This window comes from Amblyomma americanum, chromosome 4 (genome assembly GCF_052857255.1).
Source record: "Amblyomma americanum isolate KBUSLIRL-KWMA chromosome 4, ASM5285725v1, whole genome shotgun sequence".
Lineage (NCBI taxonomy): Eukaryota > Metazoa > Arthropoda > Arachnida > Ixodida > Ixodidae > Amblyomma > Amblyomma americanum.
The window spans coordinates 51,564,765-51,580,862 of NC_135500.1; the positions used below are offsets into that span (position 1 = coordinate 51,564,765).

The 16,098-nt window shown below is 46.5% G+C and overlaps 1 protein-coding gene across 2 annotated transcripts in view; it reads left to right on the forward strand.

Annotated features, from left to right (window-relative positions):
- Nucleotides 1–16,098, forward strand: part of LOC144127947 (putative 4-coumarate--CoA ligase 1) — a 160,479-nt gene that overhangs the window by 92,224 nt on the left and 52,157 nt on the right. For both annotated transcript variants that reach the window (XM_077660962.1, XM_077660963.1), the window contains one exon: nt 3,449–3,617. In XM_077660962.1, coding sequence (XP_077517088.1) covers nt 3,449–3,617 — 169 coding nt within the window. The remainder of the gene's footprint in view (nt 1–3,448; nt 3,618–16,098) is intronic.

Consider the following 16,098-nt stretch of genomic DNA (forward strand, 5'->3'; position numbering starts at 1 on the left):
AACCACCCGCGCGTTTTTCGCCTTACCAGGTTTCGTGAATCTTTTGCTTTTACAGCCTTTGTTTCTCTACTGTGCGGTATCACCCTTCTCCAAGGCCGGTGCATTTTCATTGACCTCTTTTCTGTGTTTCCTGGAATATATTACTTTCCTTTCAAATCACTGCGGTCCACTCTATAACCATCACTGTCTGTCGCGTGACCAGCATGAGATAGGTTTTCAGTCATCGAGGGAAGACTTATTTTGCAGCCTTTCTTTCCGTGCCGACGCGAGCAGCTGCCAGCGCGACTGATTCTAGGTTCGGACATTTCATCCGTTTCCTGTTGGTCCTTGCCTTTTCCTATTTCGCTTAATGCTCAGCTGTCGCTCAGGTCCTCATATAGTACTCTTGAAGGTTTCCTTCTGCTGCTTGCCTGTCGCTCTGAGCGCCGTTTTTAAAATCGCACTGCTTAGCTGCCCCTGAGTTTTCTGCACTGAGTTTTCTGTCTTTAAACATTACGTTTAACCTTAACGATAACTTCGCTTTTTTCGTCCGCCAGCTTTACTAGGGTATCCTCTCCTCTAGCTTTGTCACTGACGCTACATTGACATCTCAACTCGTTTGCACCTCGATTGTTACTCTGCAGAGGGCGCTCCTATGCTTGAATTTTGAAACCTGTTCTCTGGGCAGAACGTCCCGTTTTGCGGACGCGCTGGTTAGACGCCTCTGCGACTACTCTGAAACGGCCTCTACTCTGGAAACAGCCTCCGTTGCCACTTCTGCCACCATAGGAACAGAATTCTCGCCTCCGTGTCATTTTGACGTCATTACGACTCATTAGAACACGATCTCGAATTCGGCGGTTTTCCTTCTATCACCGTGCTGGTTGGACGCGTCCTCAGTCACTTCGTGGCATAGCCATTTTAGAACTGGGCCTCGGTCTCTCACTTTTCGGATCCTAATTCCGCACAACTAGCGTCACTATCTCTTGTCTACGTGATCTTGCCTTCCGCGTTGAGGGCTGCTTTTCGCTTCATCTCAAGCTCGAGCACAAGCTACTCCAGGTCTGCGTGTAATCATTCCATTTGCCGCTCACGTTCGCCCAGCTCTCGCTCTTCTTTATCTGCTGCTAGCCGGCGTTCTTCCTTTTTTTTTCTTCTCTAGCCTCTTTTCTTGCGTATGCTTCAAGAGTTCCCGCATAAAGCAGTTTCAGCAGAAACTTCAAATACCCACCTTACTCCTTACGATCCCCTACTACCACGCCAAACTCCAAAGCAAATATACCCCCAGATAGCTCATAAGATCCATGCTTGCTGCTTCGAGTATCGTCTTTGTTGTCCAACTCTTGTCGCGAGATTTACACGCAAGGCTCACCGCACAGCGCCGAATTAATCGCAGCAGTTGAAAGTTAATAACCCAATAACGCTATCAGGTTTAAAGAAAGACCCTTTCGCTATCGGCGCTGCCGCAGTGGCGGCACGTAGGTTGCTGGCGCCAAACTTACACCTCTTTGAAGATACGTCTATTAACAACTCACGGGAGTGCTGCGTGTCTTCCCCCCATTTTGGAGGTGTCCCTTCATGGCAGCGGATACCGAGAGAAGAAAATTTTGTTTAAACTACTGCAGGCGTTAGATGGAAAGATCTTGTTTTCGACTTTCCTGCCATTTCATGGCTGCTGATGCCGCGAGGGAGTAGAGTGGAGATTGGAGCATGATCAGGCAGCCTTTGGTTCTCAGTCGAGTTGATCGATTTGATGATTACCTACGACAAGGACCATGCGGCGATTCGTATCTCTGTTTCAATGGGATAATTCAGGAACTGGCACCAAATATATCGATAAGGTTGATTCTGAAGACTGCGCAAAAGGGGCAGGCACAACGAAGACTCAAGAAAACCACGAGACAGGCGCCAACTTTCAACTCAGGATTATTTGCCCAAACCCTTGCGTACACACTGTGGCACAGTGTAAACTGCTTGGCATCGAGTGTACGGTCTCAAACGCAACCCCTCCTTCTATGTTTCAAGTCTCACCGGCGCTAATGAAACATTGTTGCCTAGTGCGCTGGAGTTTTGTTCAGCCTTGCTCGATTGCGCAATGGCCGAAAGAATTAGGCTAACATGCTGCTGGCTCCTTACCGGCGTGGTTTCTATTTAAGATAAGAGTATATTATGCCTCCTTTTCCACGCACAGGAACATATTTGTGGCAGAAATTTGCATGTAGGCGCTCTCTTTATGGTCAGAAAGTTGCAGAAGGTTGGTGATGCCGTTAAATGCATCATCATCAGCCTTAATACGCTTAGTGATAAATATTCCTTTCCCGCATCTCTTCGAATAACCCTGTCGTGTCAAATGTATGCCTGCTTTCAATGTGTTTGGGTGGTTAGCTATAGCAACCGACAGCTTTTTGTACTGTCGTGGGTAATCAACATCGATGTCCTCTCGATAGACTTCTGCACCCCTAAAATGTTCGGAATAGGACCCAAAGGCACTCATTTTAAGACATGAGAGCACCATGGGTTGCAATGTGCGTGGTGCTGGACAAAAATTCGGCATTCAACATTCACCACCTCCGATGTCGTTCAGTGGCGGCGGCATTCAGCAACCGAGCCCGAGGAAGTAGCGTAGGAACGCGGCCACGGACGCAGCCGAAGCATTCCACTGCAGGGAGCATGAAAAAATCTCTTGTTCAGAGACTATACCAGACTTCAGCTTAATTCAACGCTCAGCGAGCCATAATGTCTGAAGTGAGCTGTAACCTTCTTAACACAGTAATTGTTTTCTCTTGCTTCTCTTTCTCGATAAACAATGATAACGTCCCTCCGCTCGTACCTCTTGTTACTACCTTATCATCATCAACTTTCTCTTTTCGCTTTTTTTGGGGCCGATTCACTACCATCGGTACCAAAATTATCACGTGCTTCATTTATGTGGTGGCTCAGGTTGGGCTCCCAATGGCGTCTCGTGCTGTAAAAAGAAAAAAAAGAGGTTATTGAAGTTCATCGAAATCTCTCGACTGTGCATAATACACATAGAACTACGGAATAAGCATTTTCTGGCAGGCTAGTTGGTGATTGAGGTTCATTTTCCAACTGCGAAAAAACAACCACAGAGCTAAGGACACACAGAACACCTTTGTGTGTCCTTTTCTCTGTGATTATTCTTTGCGCAGGTCGCAAATGAAGCTACGGGATGTTAATTAAATCACAAATCACATATACCGCGCTCCAAGGAGAGAGCTTATTGGAGGGACATGGAAGAGACATTTCGACTGCAGTGGGCGTAATTAGGTTGCTGATGATTGTGGTGGAAACTCACTATATTCATCAAATATGGATCGGTTTCATTCTTAAATCTCATATCGTCGAGATTCAGCGATACTGACAATGGCGCAGTAAGCACTCGCTTGCAACTGAGAAATGATGCTGTGATTAATCTGTGTCCTCTTAGCCTTGGCATTGTTCTCTGCAGGTTGCAAGCGCCTTGGGGAGAAAACGATGTGCTGCTGGTATTTAGCCCAATCACGCACATGTCGGGGCTGCTTTTAAACACTGCTGGCCTGCTGGATGGCTCCACGTGCGTTGTGATACCGACCCGGATGGATCCTCTGGACATCATGGATGCTGTCGATAAGTACAAGGTGGCAAACTAGAAGTAGTATTTTGACAAGAATCAAACGACCTCAAGGTGCATTGGGAATGCTGACGTGATGGTTTACTTATGGTTGCTAGGTAATTAGCTTCATAGCTAGCTCTTCCAATGCTTTGTTTGGCGGTTAAATGAAAGTTGCAGTTATCTTCACGCCCTGTTGAGGAAAGTACAGGAAAAAAATCAGGGGGCCACTTTCTTGACCAAAAGTGAGGTGAAGCGAAAGCCTTTAGCGTGGTGATGTTGCTTGTGTCGCTGATGTGTGGTGAAAATATTGATTACAGACTACAAAGAGCGTTTAGGCGGCTTCCTTCCAGATCACTGTTAAGGAGGTTTCTGGCTGCGCGCAATTGCTTCCCCATGGGAGGACGCTTAATCTTCGTTTTTGAGATTGAGACACGACAGCGTCTAGTAACGTTGCCAAGGAGTCCACAGAAAATGGTAGAAAGGTGAAATACTCCACATGTGGAAACATGCGAAAGTAATTTTTATTCCTAAACCAGACAAAAAATTGGACACTGTTCCGGCGTCCAGCAATGAAAATGCAGCTTGGAAGCAACAAGAAGAAGAACGTTTATTCGTGACCGCTTGCCGATAACATAGCGTAGGCGATAGCCGAGTGATAACATGGTCATGCGAGGCAGAGGGCCCATGCAAAGAGCGCATGCGCAACGGATACGGTACATCTCCCTCGGTGTAATAGTTAGGAATCTGCGAACAAGATACGAGACACTTGACTGAAATCCCGGTTGTAATAAAGCCGGTTTGGTTGCCGTCTTTTCCGGGTGGATCGCCTAGGCACCGGTTGCGTAGGCAGTGTTGCTGACTGCGATGCACCTGGGGTTGCTTAGGAGATGTGTTCGCTGTCGGAGTAGTCTTCGGAAACGTCACTTCGGAACGACTCACGTGTGGCTAGAAGATGTCGGTTGCGTCGAAGTAACTGGTTGTCCTCTGTAAGGACACGATATGACCTTGGCGCTACCCGGTCCATGACTCGTGCCTTGCGATCCCAGACGTCCCCTCGTACTCTCACCACCGCATCTTTCTTCAAATCGGGCAGAGGTTTCCCTTTAGAAGACCTTCGATGGCGTCGTTGGCGCATAGCCAACTGTCGACTGAGGCAGGGCATGAAGTCCGGCAGCCTCCGGCCCTGGAGTAGTTCTCCTGGGGACCGGCCCTCGTCCAGTGGAGTTGCGCGATAGCCGAGCAGACCCCCAACCAGAAGTCCTCCTTCATTTCACCTGTTTTCTTCATGATTCTTTTCACGATTTGTACTCCTCTTTCGGCGAGACCATTGGACTGGGGGAATCTCGGGCTCGACGTCACATGCGTGAAGTTATATCTGGATGCGAACAAAGCAAACTCATAAGATGAAAACTGCGGACCAGTCGGTACAAACTTCTAATGGAATTTCATATCTTGCAAAAACTGAGCTGTGTTTACTTATAACAGTGCCTGACGTTGTGTCAACAAGTTTTTCTACTTCAGGAAAATTTGAAAAAGCATCAAACCCACACAAGTAGGAGCTCCCGCCATACATAAATAGGTCAACACCGACTCTGTACCACGCATGGTCTGTCGTTGGCCTGAGTACCAGTGGTTCGCTTTGTTGCTTGTATGCGTATTTTTGACCCACTGCGCAACTTTTAACCATATTTTCGATGTCCCCGTTCAATCCAGGCCAGAATACCAAGCGACGGGCTCTTGCCTTGCACTTATTTATGCCTAAGTGACCCTCATGAATGCGACTGAGGATTTCCGCCCTCATGATCTTCGGGATGACTACTTTTGTTCCCTTCATCACTATTCCGCGAACTTCTGATAGCTCTGGGCAGAATGGTTTCATCCATCCTTTGATTTCTTCTCCATTCCTTAAGCAGCGCAACACCGTTTGCAAGTCAGGATCGTTGGCGGTTGCTTCAGCGAGTCGATCAAACATTTTCTTGCTTACCAGCTCTGAGGTGACGCCAACTGCATGAACGTCGACGTCATCCGTGAAGTCATCCGCGCCGCTTGGCCCGACCGGCGACGTTCTAAATAGCATATCGGCCAGGAACAGTTGTTTTCCTGGGACAAAGCGAAGGACGTAGAAAAAAACGCTGCAGTCCTGGTGGCATTTCCAAATTGGTTTTCGAAACGATAGCTATCAGTGGTTTGTGGTCAGTACGACGAACTTGCGGCCGTAAACAAAGTGAAAAAATTTCTCGCACCCGAAAGTGATGGCCATTGTCTCTTTCTCCTCTGCCAGATGCGGTATGTACTTCCAAAAATAGTTGACTACGCCAAGCATTATGTGGACTCGTGCTTTGTCCGTTGGGAGCGGCATTTTGCTTAATGGGGCAGTCATTGCAGGATTAGGTCTTATTCCGTGCTGGTTTATGACGGCTCCCAAAAGCACTACCACAGGGATAACTGGCTTGTGGCGGTCAAACGTTCATAGCGACGTCGCTTTTTGATCCTTCGATGTCGGCTCTTCCTATCATTGCGAAGCAGAATTCGCCAAGCGTTGGATTGTTCACCCACTAATAGGGAACGTGAGCTGGGGTTAGACCGTCGTGAGACAGGTTAGTTTTACCCAATTTTTGACACCGTGTTCCGGCGTCCAGCAATGAAAATACAGCGTGGAAGCAACAAGAAGAACGTTTATTTGTGATCGCTTGCCGAATATACAGCGTAGGCGATAGCCGAGTGATAACATGGTTATGCGAGGCAGAGGGCCCGTGCAAAGAGCACATCCGCAACTGAGACAGACATTAGCAACCTTAGACTCATCTCGCTCACGTCGTGTCTAGATAAAGCCATGGAGCACGTGATTCTAAACAGACTGAGCGCCTACGTAAAATCTAAGGTCTGAAGAATTCTCGTCTGGTCGGGTAGTAACTCATTTCAACAGAAAAAAAAGGAAGACGCCGACGAAAGGTTTTTATCCAAAACAAGACGTTTCGGCATACATACGGAACCCTTGTTCATTTGCGTTACATGACGCGTAGTTGTTTTTTACTTTTATCACTTTTTGTGAATAGCGTTATCGTATCTTCTCACCTGTTTTTTTGTGGTTTGCTGTACTTTACAATGTTTTTTGTTTATTTTTAACCTATTTTGTACAAAATTTTGTATTTGACCCCCCTTACACAATGCCTCTCCGGAGGCCTGTAAGGTATCTGTAAATAAATAAATAAATAAATAAATAAATAAATAAATAAATAAATAAAAATAATTCTAGATCAACGACGCTTAAATGTGCTACAATAATCGCCCCAGGCATCTTGCGTAGGTTGGCGGCAGATTTCCGATGTTACGATTAGGTCTTTTTTCGGTAGTCTGAATCACCAAGAACTAGAGATACTGGAGTGGAAGCCAGTTCTTTTCCTTGGCAATGATAGAAGCCCTTTCTCAGCACATATCATGACCTGCCGATACGGCGTGCTCCGCAAGTGCGTTGGAAGTGACTTTCTTGCTCTTCACGTCCAACATATGCTCTTTCAGACGCCTTTCAAAATACCCTCTCTCGCCGATGTAAACGCTTAGCGTCTGACATATTCCACCCACAGTAGTAGGTTTCAGACGAGGCCTATCTGCCCAAGACATCAGGTGACATATCCAGAATGATACTCTCACATCCGGCCCAGTAAAAGCAACGCGTACCATACGTGGGCTAGATGTCAGCAAAGCCTTCGACAATGTAGCGCATGCAGCCATTTTGAAGAGTTTAGCCCAAATGAACGCCTGAGCGCGTACGTACGATTATACGAGAATGTAAAAAGCTTTCTATGAGGTAGGAAAGCCACTGTGCATCTGTGCATTTTAAAAAGCGAAAAAATTACACTTGGAAAGAGAGGCACCCCGCAAGGGGCGGTTCTCTACACTTTCATGTTTAATGTGGCGATGAAAGACATACCCGCCAAATTGAATGATATATATGGCATCAAGCACGCGATCTATGCGTATGACACCACTATCCGGACGCATTAGGGCGCGGACGGCTTCATACAGGATGCCCTGCAGCAGGCAGTCGACACAGTCTAAGAATACGTCCAAATTAAAGGTCTAACATGCTCGCCGAGCAAATCTGTGCTACTCATTATTCTCAACAAACACAAGGAGCCAAGAGTGGACCATAAACCTCACTCTCAACTGCAACAACATACCGCAGGTCAAGACTACCAGGGTACTTGGCATGCTGGTTCAAAACAATACGCAGAATACGGAGGCTATTCAGCAGCTGATAACAACGTCTAAATAGATTGACGGGCTGATTAAGCGAATCGCTATGAGGCACAGAGGCATGAAGGAGCCCGTCCTCTGTAGGCTCACACATGCATTTCTAATCAAAATCATATGCTCATTGCCGTATTATCTTATTCGACAGAAGGAAAGGGAGCAAAATGATAGCGTCATTCGTGGTGCTTGCAGCGCGGCAGTGGGTATACCCAGTTTTGCCAGCAATAACAAGGTACTACAACTTGGGGTCCATAATACCCTCGACGAGCTAATTGAGGCACATAAAACCGCTGAAAGAGAACTCCTGTCGGGAACGGACGCAGGGCGGTACATCCTAGGCAAGCTTAGCCTTCGGCCTGTTGACACGGCAACTGAACTCACAGCTTTCCCGAAGGCAGTCTCCTGATGATCAAGGTCAAACCTCTAGCCAAAAACATGCTACCGGGACGACACGATGACAGACGAATTGCTCGGGCGGAGGCTATAGAGAAACAGTATGCGATGACCTCTGTGCCTCATATGTGGACTCGGCCAATCAAGGCCCTGGCAGGTACACGGTCTGTGTGATTACGCCTCATTTCAATATGATCAACGTAGCGACAATTTTCGCCCCCTCCATGACAGACGCAGAGGAGGCAGCCATAGCACTTTCCATTAAGGATCACCGCACAAAGACAGTCATTAGTGACCCAAAATACGCGATCATCGGCTATCAAAGGGGCAGAGCGGGTAAACTCATCGCGTCCCAACTCATAAATTACACACCTTCATCCACCATCGACATTGCATGGAGGCCGGCCCACTCCGGCTGCTCAAGAAACGAGAAGGCGGACGAATATGCCGAGGGCTAACCAACCGAGCCGTCTTCACGAATAAGCCGCCGGCAGAGCCACCCACCACATACAACGAGGTAACAAACATATATAGAGAAACAGACACCTTTACTTACGCCCACACCCAGAGCTTACCAGAGCAGAAGCCACAGCTTTCGAAGAGCTCAGACAAAAAGTCTTATGAGCCCATATCGATTGGCCTTAATTATAAAAGGTGAAGTTAATCTTATTTGTCAAATTTGTGACAAGAACCTTAAAGCAGAAGATGACCATATTCCGTGGGGATCCGAGAGAAATCCACCCCCCGGAAAGCTCTTGCCATATAACTCAGCTGATAGCTGGGATAAGATCATACGCAGTGAAGACACACTTGTACAAGCCAACATCGCAGATTGGATCCTCGATGTCACGCCTTCATGGAGGCCACCTGGTGCGAAAGTGGGCTAACGACGACAGAAAAGACTAATAAAGTTTATTCCTCCCCCTTCGTCGTCCGTTCGGCGCGACGCCTTTTCCGTTCAGGCAGACAGACACGAGGCTCTATATTTTGCGAAGCTTAGGCAGACAGGGCGACGACCCTTCAGTTCAGGTGATTATACCTAGAGATGCGCGAACGCATTCGAGTCAGACCTATCCCCAAGAACATGCAAGATGACCGTCAAGAAAGCTGGAGGAAGGCCAGGGCGAAGACGTTAACCAAACAGCATCGAGGGTACGATAGTGCCGTGTTTGTTGATGCGGCACATTATAACATTACAGGCAAAGACGCTTTCGCTGTGAGCGCGGTGGGCATCTCCCGCAGGTTAGCGGCTACGGTGGTCACGGACCGAGTGGAAGAGGCCGAAGAGGCTGCAATAGCACTAGGGATCGTTCAGGAAGGCACCAGCACAATTCTCAGTGATTCCAAAACGGCCATTTGCAACTTCGCGAGGGGACCTGTTTCCGCCACTGCATACATAATTATTCGTAACATGCCAAAAGATAGGAAGGAAGAGGATCTGATGTGAGCTCCGGCCCACGCTGGCGTTCCAGAGAACGAGGCCGCTCACTAATATGCCCGAGGTTTTTTCAGCTCAGCAGGTGACGGGGTCTCGGACCCGGATGTCCCCAGGGGCGAGACGCTACTTTCATATCATTCCATAACCAATTATTACAGGGAGCTTAAAGCGAGCCTGCCTGCTCCGCACGTTTCGCTCAGCCGCGAACAGGCTACCACGTGGAGGCGACTGCAAGCGCGGTCGCGGCCAAACCCGTGGACGTATTGCAATATCTTTCCTGATTTTGTAAATCCGTATTGCCAGCTGTGCGGCGAGCCTGCCACCTTAAACTACATAATCTGGGACTTCAAGGAGGATCCGCCTCCGGCAGATCTAGTCACATGTCCACGCTTGAAAAATTGGAAGTTGTCCTCGCCAGCCACGACCCGGACGTTCAGTCCCGGGCCACGGCAAGAGCACAGGAGGTCGCCGGCAGACTTAAACTGCCGGCCACCTGGAGCGGCTGAAGTGACCGAAGAATATAACCATCTTCGTGGCAATAAAATTTTCTCTCTCTCTCTCTCCTCCGCTCGAAAATTTAAGGAAAGGAAATGACGCTTGTCTCACATAACGCGGTGGACACCCGAACCGCACCAAAAAGAAAGAAAAATGAAATTAAAATAGGTTCTAAACCAAGGCAATGACCCCTGTCTCACATATCTCGTTGAACACCCGAACCACGCTTGATTGACAGCTATAGTGTGACATATTTCGCGTACGGACGGATGGGAGGACAACGATGAGTCATTAAAGGCTTTCTGTATTAAAAAATGGTTTTTGAGGAAAGGAATTGGCGCAGTAATTGTCTCACATCTCAGTGGACACGCGGTTTGCGTCGTAAGGGAAGGGATAAAGGAGGGAGTGAGAGAAGAAAGGAAGATGTGCCGTAGTAGGGGGCTCCGGAATAATTTAAACACCTGGGAATCTTAATCGTCCACGTGTATTTCACAACACACGGACGCCTTTGCAATTCACCTCCATCGAAACGCAGCAGCCGCGGCCGGGTTCGAACCCGGGGACTCCGGATCAGTAGCCGAGCGCCTTAGCCGCTGAGCCACTGCGCTGCGATCACAGGCTACTAGGGTTCTGAAACAGACCGATCTGTAGTGTTCTGAGGCTCATGCTTATAGGCTGATATGAGGGCTTTAAATTTACTAGTGACTACACGCTGACCAAGCACCTGGCGACCATCTAGGTGCACAACAGAGTCCGCGCTCTAAGGAGGTTGAAACAGGCGAGGAATGAGCTCATATAAACAAGAGAGGAAAGCGAGGTACCGACGTTAGTTTGGAGTGCAACGAATGTCGTTTGTTTGTGCGCCCTTACACGATCCGGTCTGCAACTGCTCTAATATACCTGTTCTGCAAAAAGAAGACAACTGCGTGAAGTTTATTTGCTTCTTTGTCAGGAATGATTGCCGCAGAACAAAAAAGAGTGGATATGGATGAAAAGCCAGCGTTAATGCCAAAATGCAGTGAAGAAAATGCAAGACAAAGGCAGGCCAAAGCTTTGTATTTAATGCTGTGCTTCCCGTCACTTCGCGTAGGATTAAAACTGCAAGAATGTGAACAGTTTGCATGCATTTATTTATTTCTTTACAAATACATGCTGCTAATCCCATTTGGGATTACAGCAGGAGGCAGTATTTATTGATTTATTTGCGATACCTGAAATGCCCCTGTGCAGGGGCATTACAAGTTGAGTTAACAAGCCAACGCTCTAGAACTAACAAGAAAATTCAACTGGTCAGCATGTTAACGAAAACAACAAATGGTAAAACACAAATACAGCAAAGCTATATGAAATTGCATATGAAATATGGCTACTGTCAGTAGCATTATACAAAGAATCACCAAATATGACACAAAATGCTGGTTATTAGAATATACACAGAGGCAGTTACAATAAATATTTTCAACATACAATGCAAAGACCTCAGCTTATTGATAGTTTTTGCACAGCTCTAATGATAGAATAAGAAATTTAGCCATGGAAAAGATTTCTTAGGGAAGGGCCAAATATTAGCGGAACAGAAGCGTTGGAGAAATCATTACATAGCAGTACGACCTACTGTAAGCTCCGTTATTAAATTTTGCCAATGATGAACTATTAGTATTGGATGTGCTCAGGCTTTTCTCTTCTGTAATTTTTAGTCCGAAGAATGAATATTTAAAGCGCTCAGAATAGAAATTATGGTGACTTACGCATATGAATGTTTATGACGCGTTGGTCTTGCTTCAAAATGTTGGTATCCTCTCGCATAAGTATATCAATTCTTTAAAGTAGTGGATAAATAGCTTACTTAGGCAATATCCATATACGAAAGGCGAATGTTCGGGCGGCCGGAGATACAAGAAGCCTGCTACTAAGTGAAGACAGTAGCTAACTCTAACTGCAAAGCAGTATATGAGCAGTCCCAGGCTCTGCCACACCGACTACCAAACGAATAAACTGTTTTCTATTTGCTTTTTTTTATTCTATGCGCGTGACTATATGTACGCTGTTTTATTTCGTCGTGCCTTTCAAGTTTTCTCATATCTAGGAAAAGGGTTCAACTTAAATTAAGATCCACGCCGCGAACTATGGACAGAAAAATAATAGGTGTAACGTTAAGAGACCGAAAGCGGGCAGAGTGGGTGAGAGAACAAACGGCGGTTAATGGCATCCTAGTCGGAATCAAGGGGAAGAAATGAGCTGGGGAAGGAAATGTAATGCGAAGGAAAGATAAGCGCTTGTCATCAAAGCTAACGGAGTAGTTTCCAAGAAAAGGCAAGTGTTGTAAAGGTCAGCAGAAATTTAGGTTGGCGGATGCTATTGAGAAGTTTGTGGGGACACGGTGGATGCAGCTGGCAAAAAACAGGGTTAATTGGAGAGACATAGGTGAACCCTGCAGTAGGCGTAGCCAGGCAGATGATGATGATGATATTATTTTAATTAGGTAGTTACCAGTCTTCTCTCAAGCGGCCTGTGTTTCTCACATTTTCGCAATGCAGAAGGCACTACTTCCAAATTCTAGAACTTCAAGACCTATATGAAGTTTGTGTTGCCTGAGAATTGCAGGCTTATTCATCCTCCCTTTGTATTTAAAACCTTTAAAAGCGGCTTTATTCATGCTCTATAAAACGTAGCCATTTAAACAAACGGGAGAAATATCAACAAATCAAATAAAGAAATCGCGTGTGAAATCAGCGACAGCACTAGTAAAGAAATATTGGTTAGTACCATCCGATTGTAGCTCTTTAGGAATAACTGACTGCTCCTTTGCATGGTACACGTTCGAAGACTGTCCAAAATATAATTCCCTTCTTTTTTTCCCGCACGCACTGTTTATTAAAAAATTCATGAATATAACAAAGTATACAGCCTCATATATGCCTTTAAATTTTAATCTAATCATCTCCATCAACACGTACGAATTTGCACCGCCAGTGATAAAGGACATGCATGCCTGTTTTGTACCAATGTTTTTCCGTGTGGCGAAGCGATGTCTTTACGTCGCGAATGACGCTCTGGTCGTCCTGAAATCCGGATACGCAAAGCACAACACTTAGCGGCCAGAATAGATTAAAATCAGATGGTGCAAAGTCAGGACTGTAAGGGAATGGGGCAGTACAGTCCAGCCTAATTTGGCGACCGCTTCTTTCATTTTCAGCGTTGTGCGAGGGCGTCCGCTATCGTGATGGAGAGGGATCTCCCTCGCACCCTTGTTACTACAGAAACGCTGGTAACGCAGCTTTAGTTTCTGCACGGCTTTGATGCGAATTTGAGAATGTACTTTCTTGTTCTTACGCAGCTTATCCAAAAGAGTAATTACATCAATCTCACAAAATACAGTGGTTAACACTTTTCCGGCCAACTAAGGCCCGTTTCACATGCAGCGCGCACCGAGCGAATTCGGTCGGTCAGTGTAACACTCAAGGTTGCCCGATGTTCACATCGGCGACCCATAGATATATGCAACAAAAAAGCTACGCATTATCTTGATGATGCTAGAAACACAGTTATATCAGGTGCAAGGTAATGTTTGTATGCTTTGATTAGAACAAACATTTTCGTTTCCGCCGCGGTAAAAGCTCTCACAAGACTCCACGTCGCACGCCATCTCGGCGCTCTCATTGTTCAGTCGCAGACCAATCACATTGGCGCTACGACTGTATTCGAGTCGGACGGAAACCTGCGGCACACCGCCGGCGGTTAGACCACCGGCCCTCCCCAAACGCAAACCGACAAATTCGCAGCGTCACAAGCGAAAGTGGCATGCATTTGAAATGCGCCTCAGCTGCCTTGAACGTTATTGTTCTTGGCGAACTAGGATGTCACCATTACATCGCCTCGATTGTGTTTTGTTTCCGCTCAACGTGACCAAATCAGGATTCATTAGCGGTCACTATCCGAGACAAAAATTATCTTGTTCAGCATCGAAGCACTTCGCAGCTCCAAACAAATGACTTTTCTTTGCAGTCTGTGTTCACCTGTGAGGTTCCGTAGAATTCACCCAGCGCAAACCCTGGGGTATCCCAGAATAACGATGATTCTTGCCGCACTTCCTTTGCTTACGGACAGCTGCTGAGCCGAAATACAAGCCGTAATGCGCCGGTCAGCACGGATGACGGTGTCGGCGCACTCCAGCGTCTCGGGACTGGCTGTAGTGGTAGGTCCCTCAGGCCGCGCTTGATCGTGTGAATCTGTTTCAGCACTTTCTGAAACTTTGACGCACTTGACTCAGATTCCACCGGTGCTTCTATCGGCCACAGGTTTACCATAGACAGCAAACAAACATTCATGACTAAGAGGAACATTTCGTCCTCAACAACAAGAAATTCAGTGACAGCTCGCTGTTTACAAAGGCCGTCACACACGACATCATTTTCTTGGACTGATAAAGCGGCGTCACCAGTGTGATGGAGCTGAAAGTGGGCACGCATACTCGGAGGCATGCTTTTGCTGCTCTGTGAAGTTTGAGTTCATTATTCTGCTCTAAATTGTGAACGAAAAATGACAGGAATTACTTTTTGGTCAACATAGAATTATGGGTTCCTTCAACATATCTGCCAATTTGAATGAAAGCTCAATATGTCAAGTTTTAGGAGTTGCTTTCACTTCTGTTTTTATTTGATTCGTCTTTCCCAAGCGTAAAATTTGCAAGGCGCTCAGCTTGCATTATGCGCGATTTACCACAGTTTATGAGCAACCTATAGGTGCTTGTACCAGCGGGCATGAAAACATTTTTTTCATGGTAATTTTTTCCCCAGAGTCACTTGCTACCCTACTGATGACGAATGTGTAGATTCAGGTGGCTTTTTGGGCTAACAATGTTTGATCAGCACTCAGGTATTCTTAAGCTGCCCTCACTGCAAACCTGCTCTTGTATTAATCGGTAGATCAAGCTCTTGCCCTGTTATGGTCTCTCTTTGTGTTTACATGCTGTGGTCTGAACAAAATAATGAAGATGTATCAACTAGGCCAAGAAATTGTTCACGTTCATCGCATGAATTCGCGTTGAGAAGGAAACAGAGAGAATAAAGTGCTGGGGTTTAACGTATGTAAGCAGAATAGACAGCCTGGTTGGCTCATGGTTTTGCTTTGCTAGGTCATGGGCATTTCTGGCGACGAGATTTTTTCGATAGTAGCGCATTAGTTTATCAAGACGATGATGAGTAATGCGCAGCGCGATAGTGGTTATATAAGTTACTTTGTGTTATTAGTTGATGAAGACGACGATGTGCAGTGCACAGCGCGAGAGTGTATTGTTTAACACAAGGCCTGATCGGATGCGGCGATGGCATATAGTTCTTTCGGGCAGTGGACAGCGAAGCTGTTCTGTCCGGGCCGCGGTGGGTTCTAACCGCAGTCGCGGCAATATTTCTTATATTTATTTAAGGTTTAGCTAAGGTCACCACGAAGGTCAATGTTCGCACGAACTCGGTGAGCGGTTTCATCTCGTGCAGTAGTGGCAATGAAAAAGAAACTCCTGGGTTTAAACAGCTCACACCCAAAGTTCTGAATCTGAAAGAAACACAGACAGACTTTTATGGCGACATCCACTTCATCTGACAGTGCTTTCTGCAGGTCCACGTCAGTAACAGTAGCATTAGCCCGCAGAAGGACGAGGGTTTTCCTTCACAGCATACTACGACGCCGACGTCGACGCAAAGTTCGGAGGAGTCGATATGTGGGGCACCGCACATGCCAAAAAAAATCAACCGTAGGTAATAATAAGCATTACGAGATGAGTATAAACTTAAAAATATGTGCATTCGAATATACCGAACCGCCCTTACGGCCAGTGTGCACTGGTAGCTTCTCCCAAGAGGAGAAAGTGGTATACGAGCCTGTTCCAACGGCAAACGGACACTCTGTATTAATCCTTATTAGAAAAGTC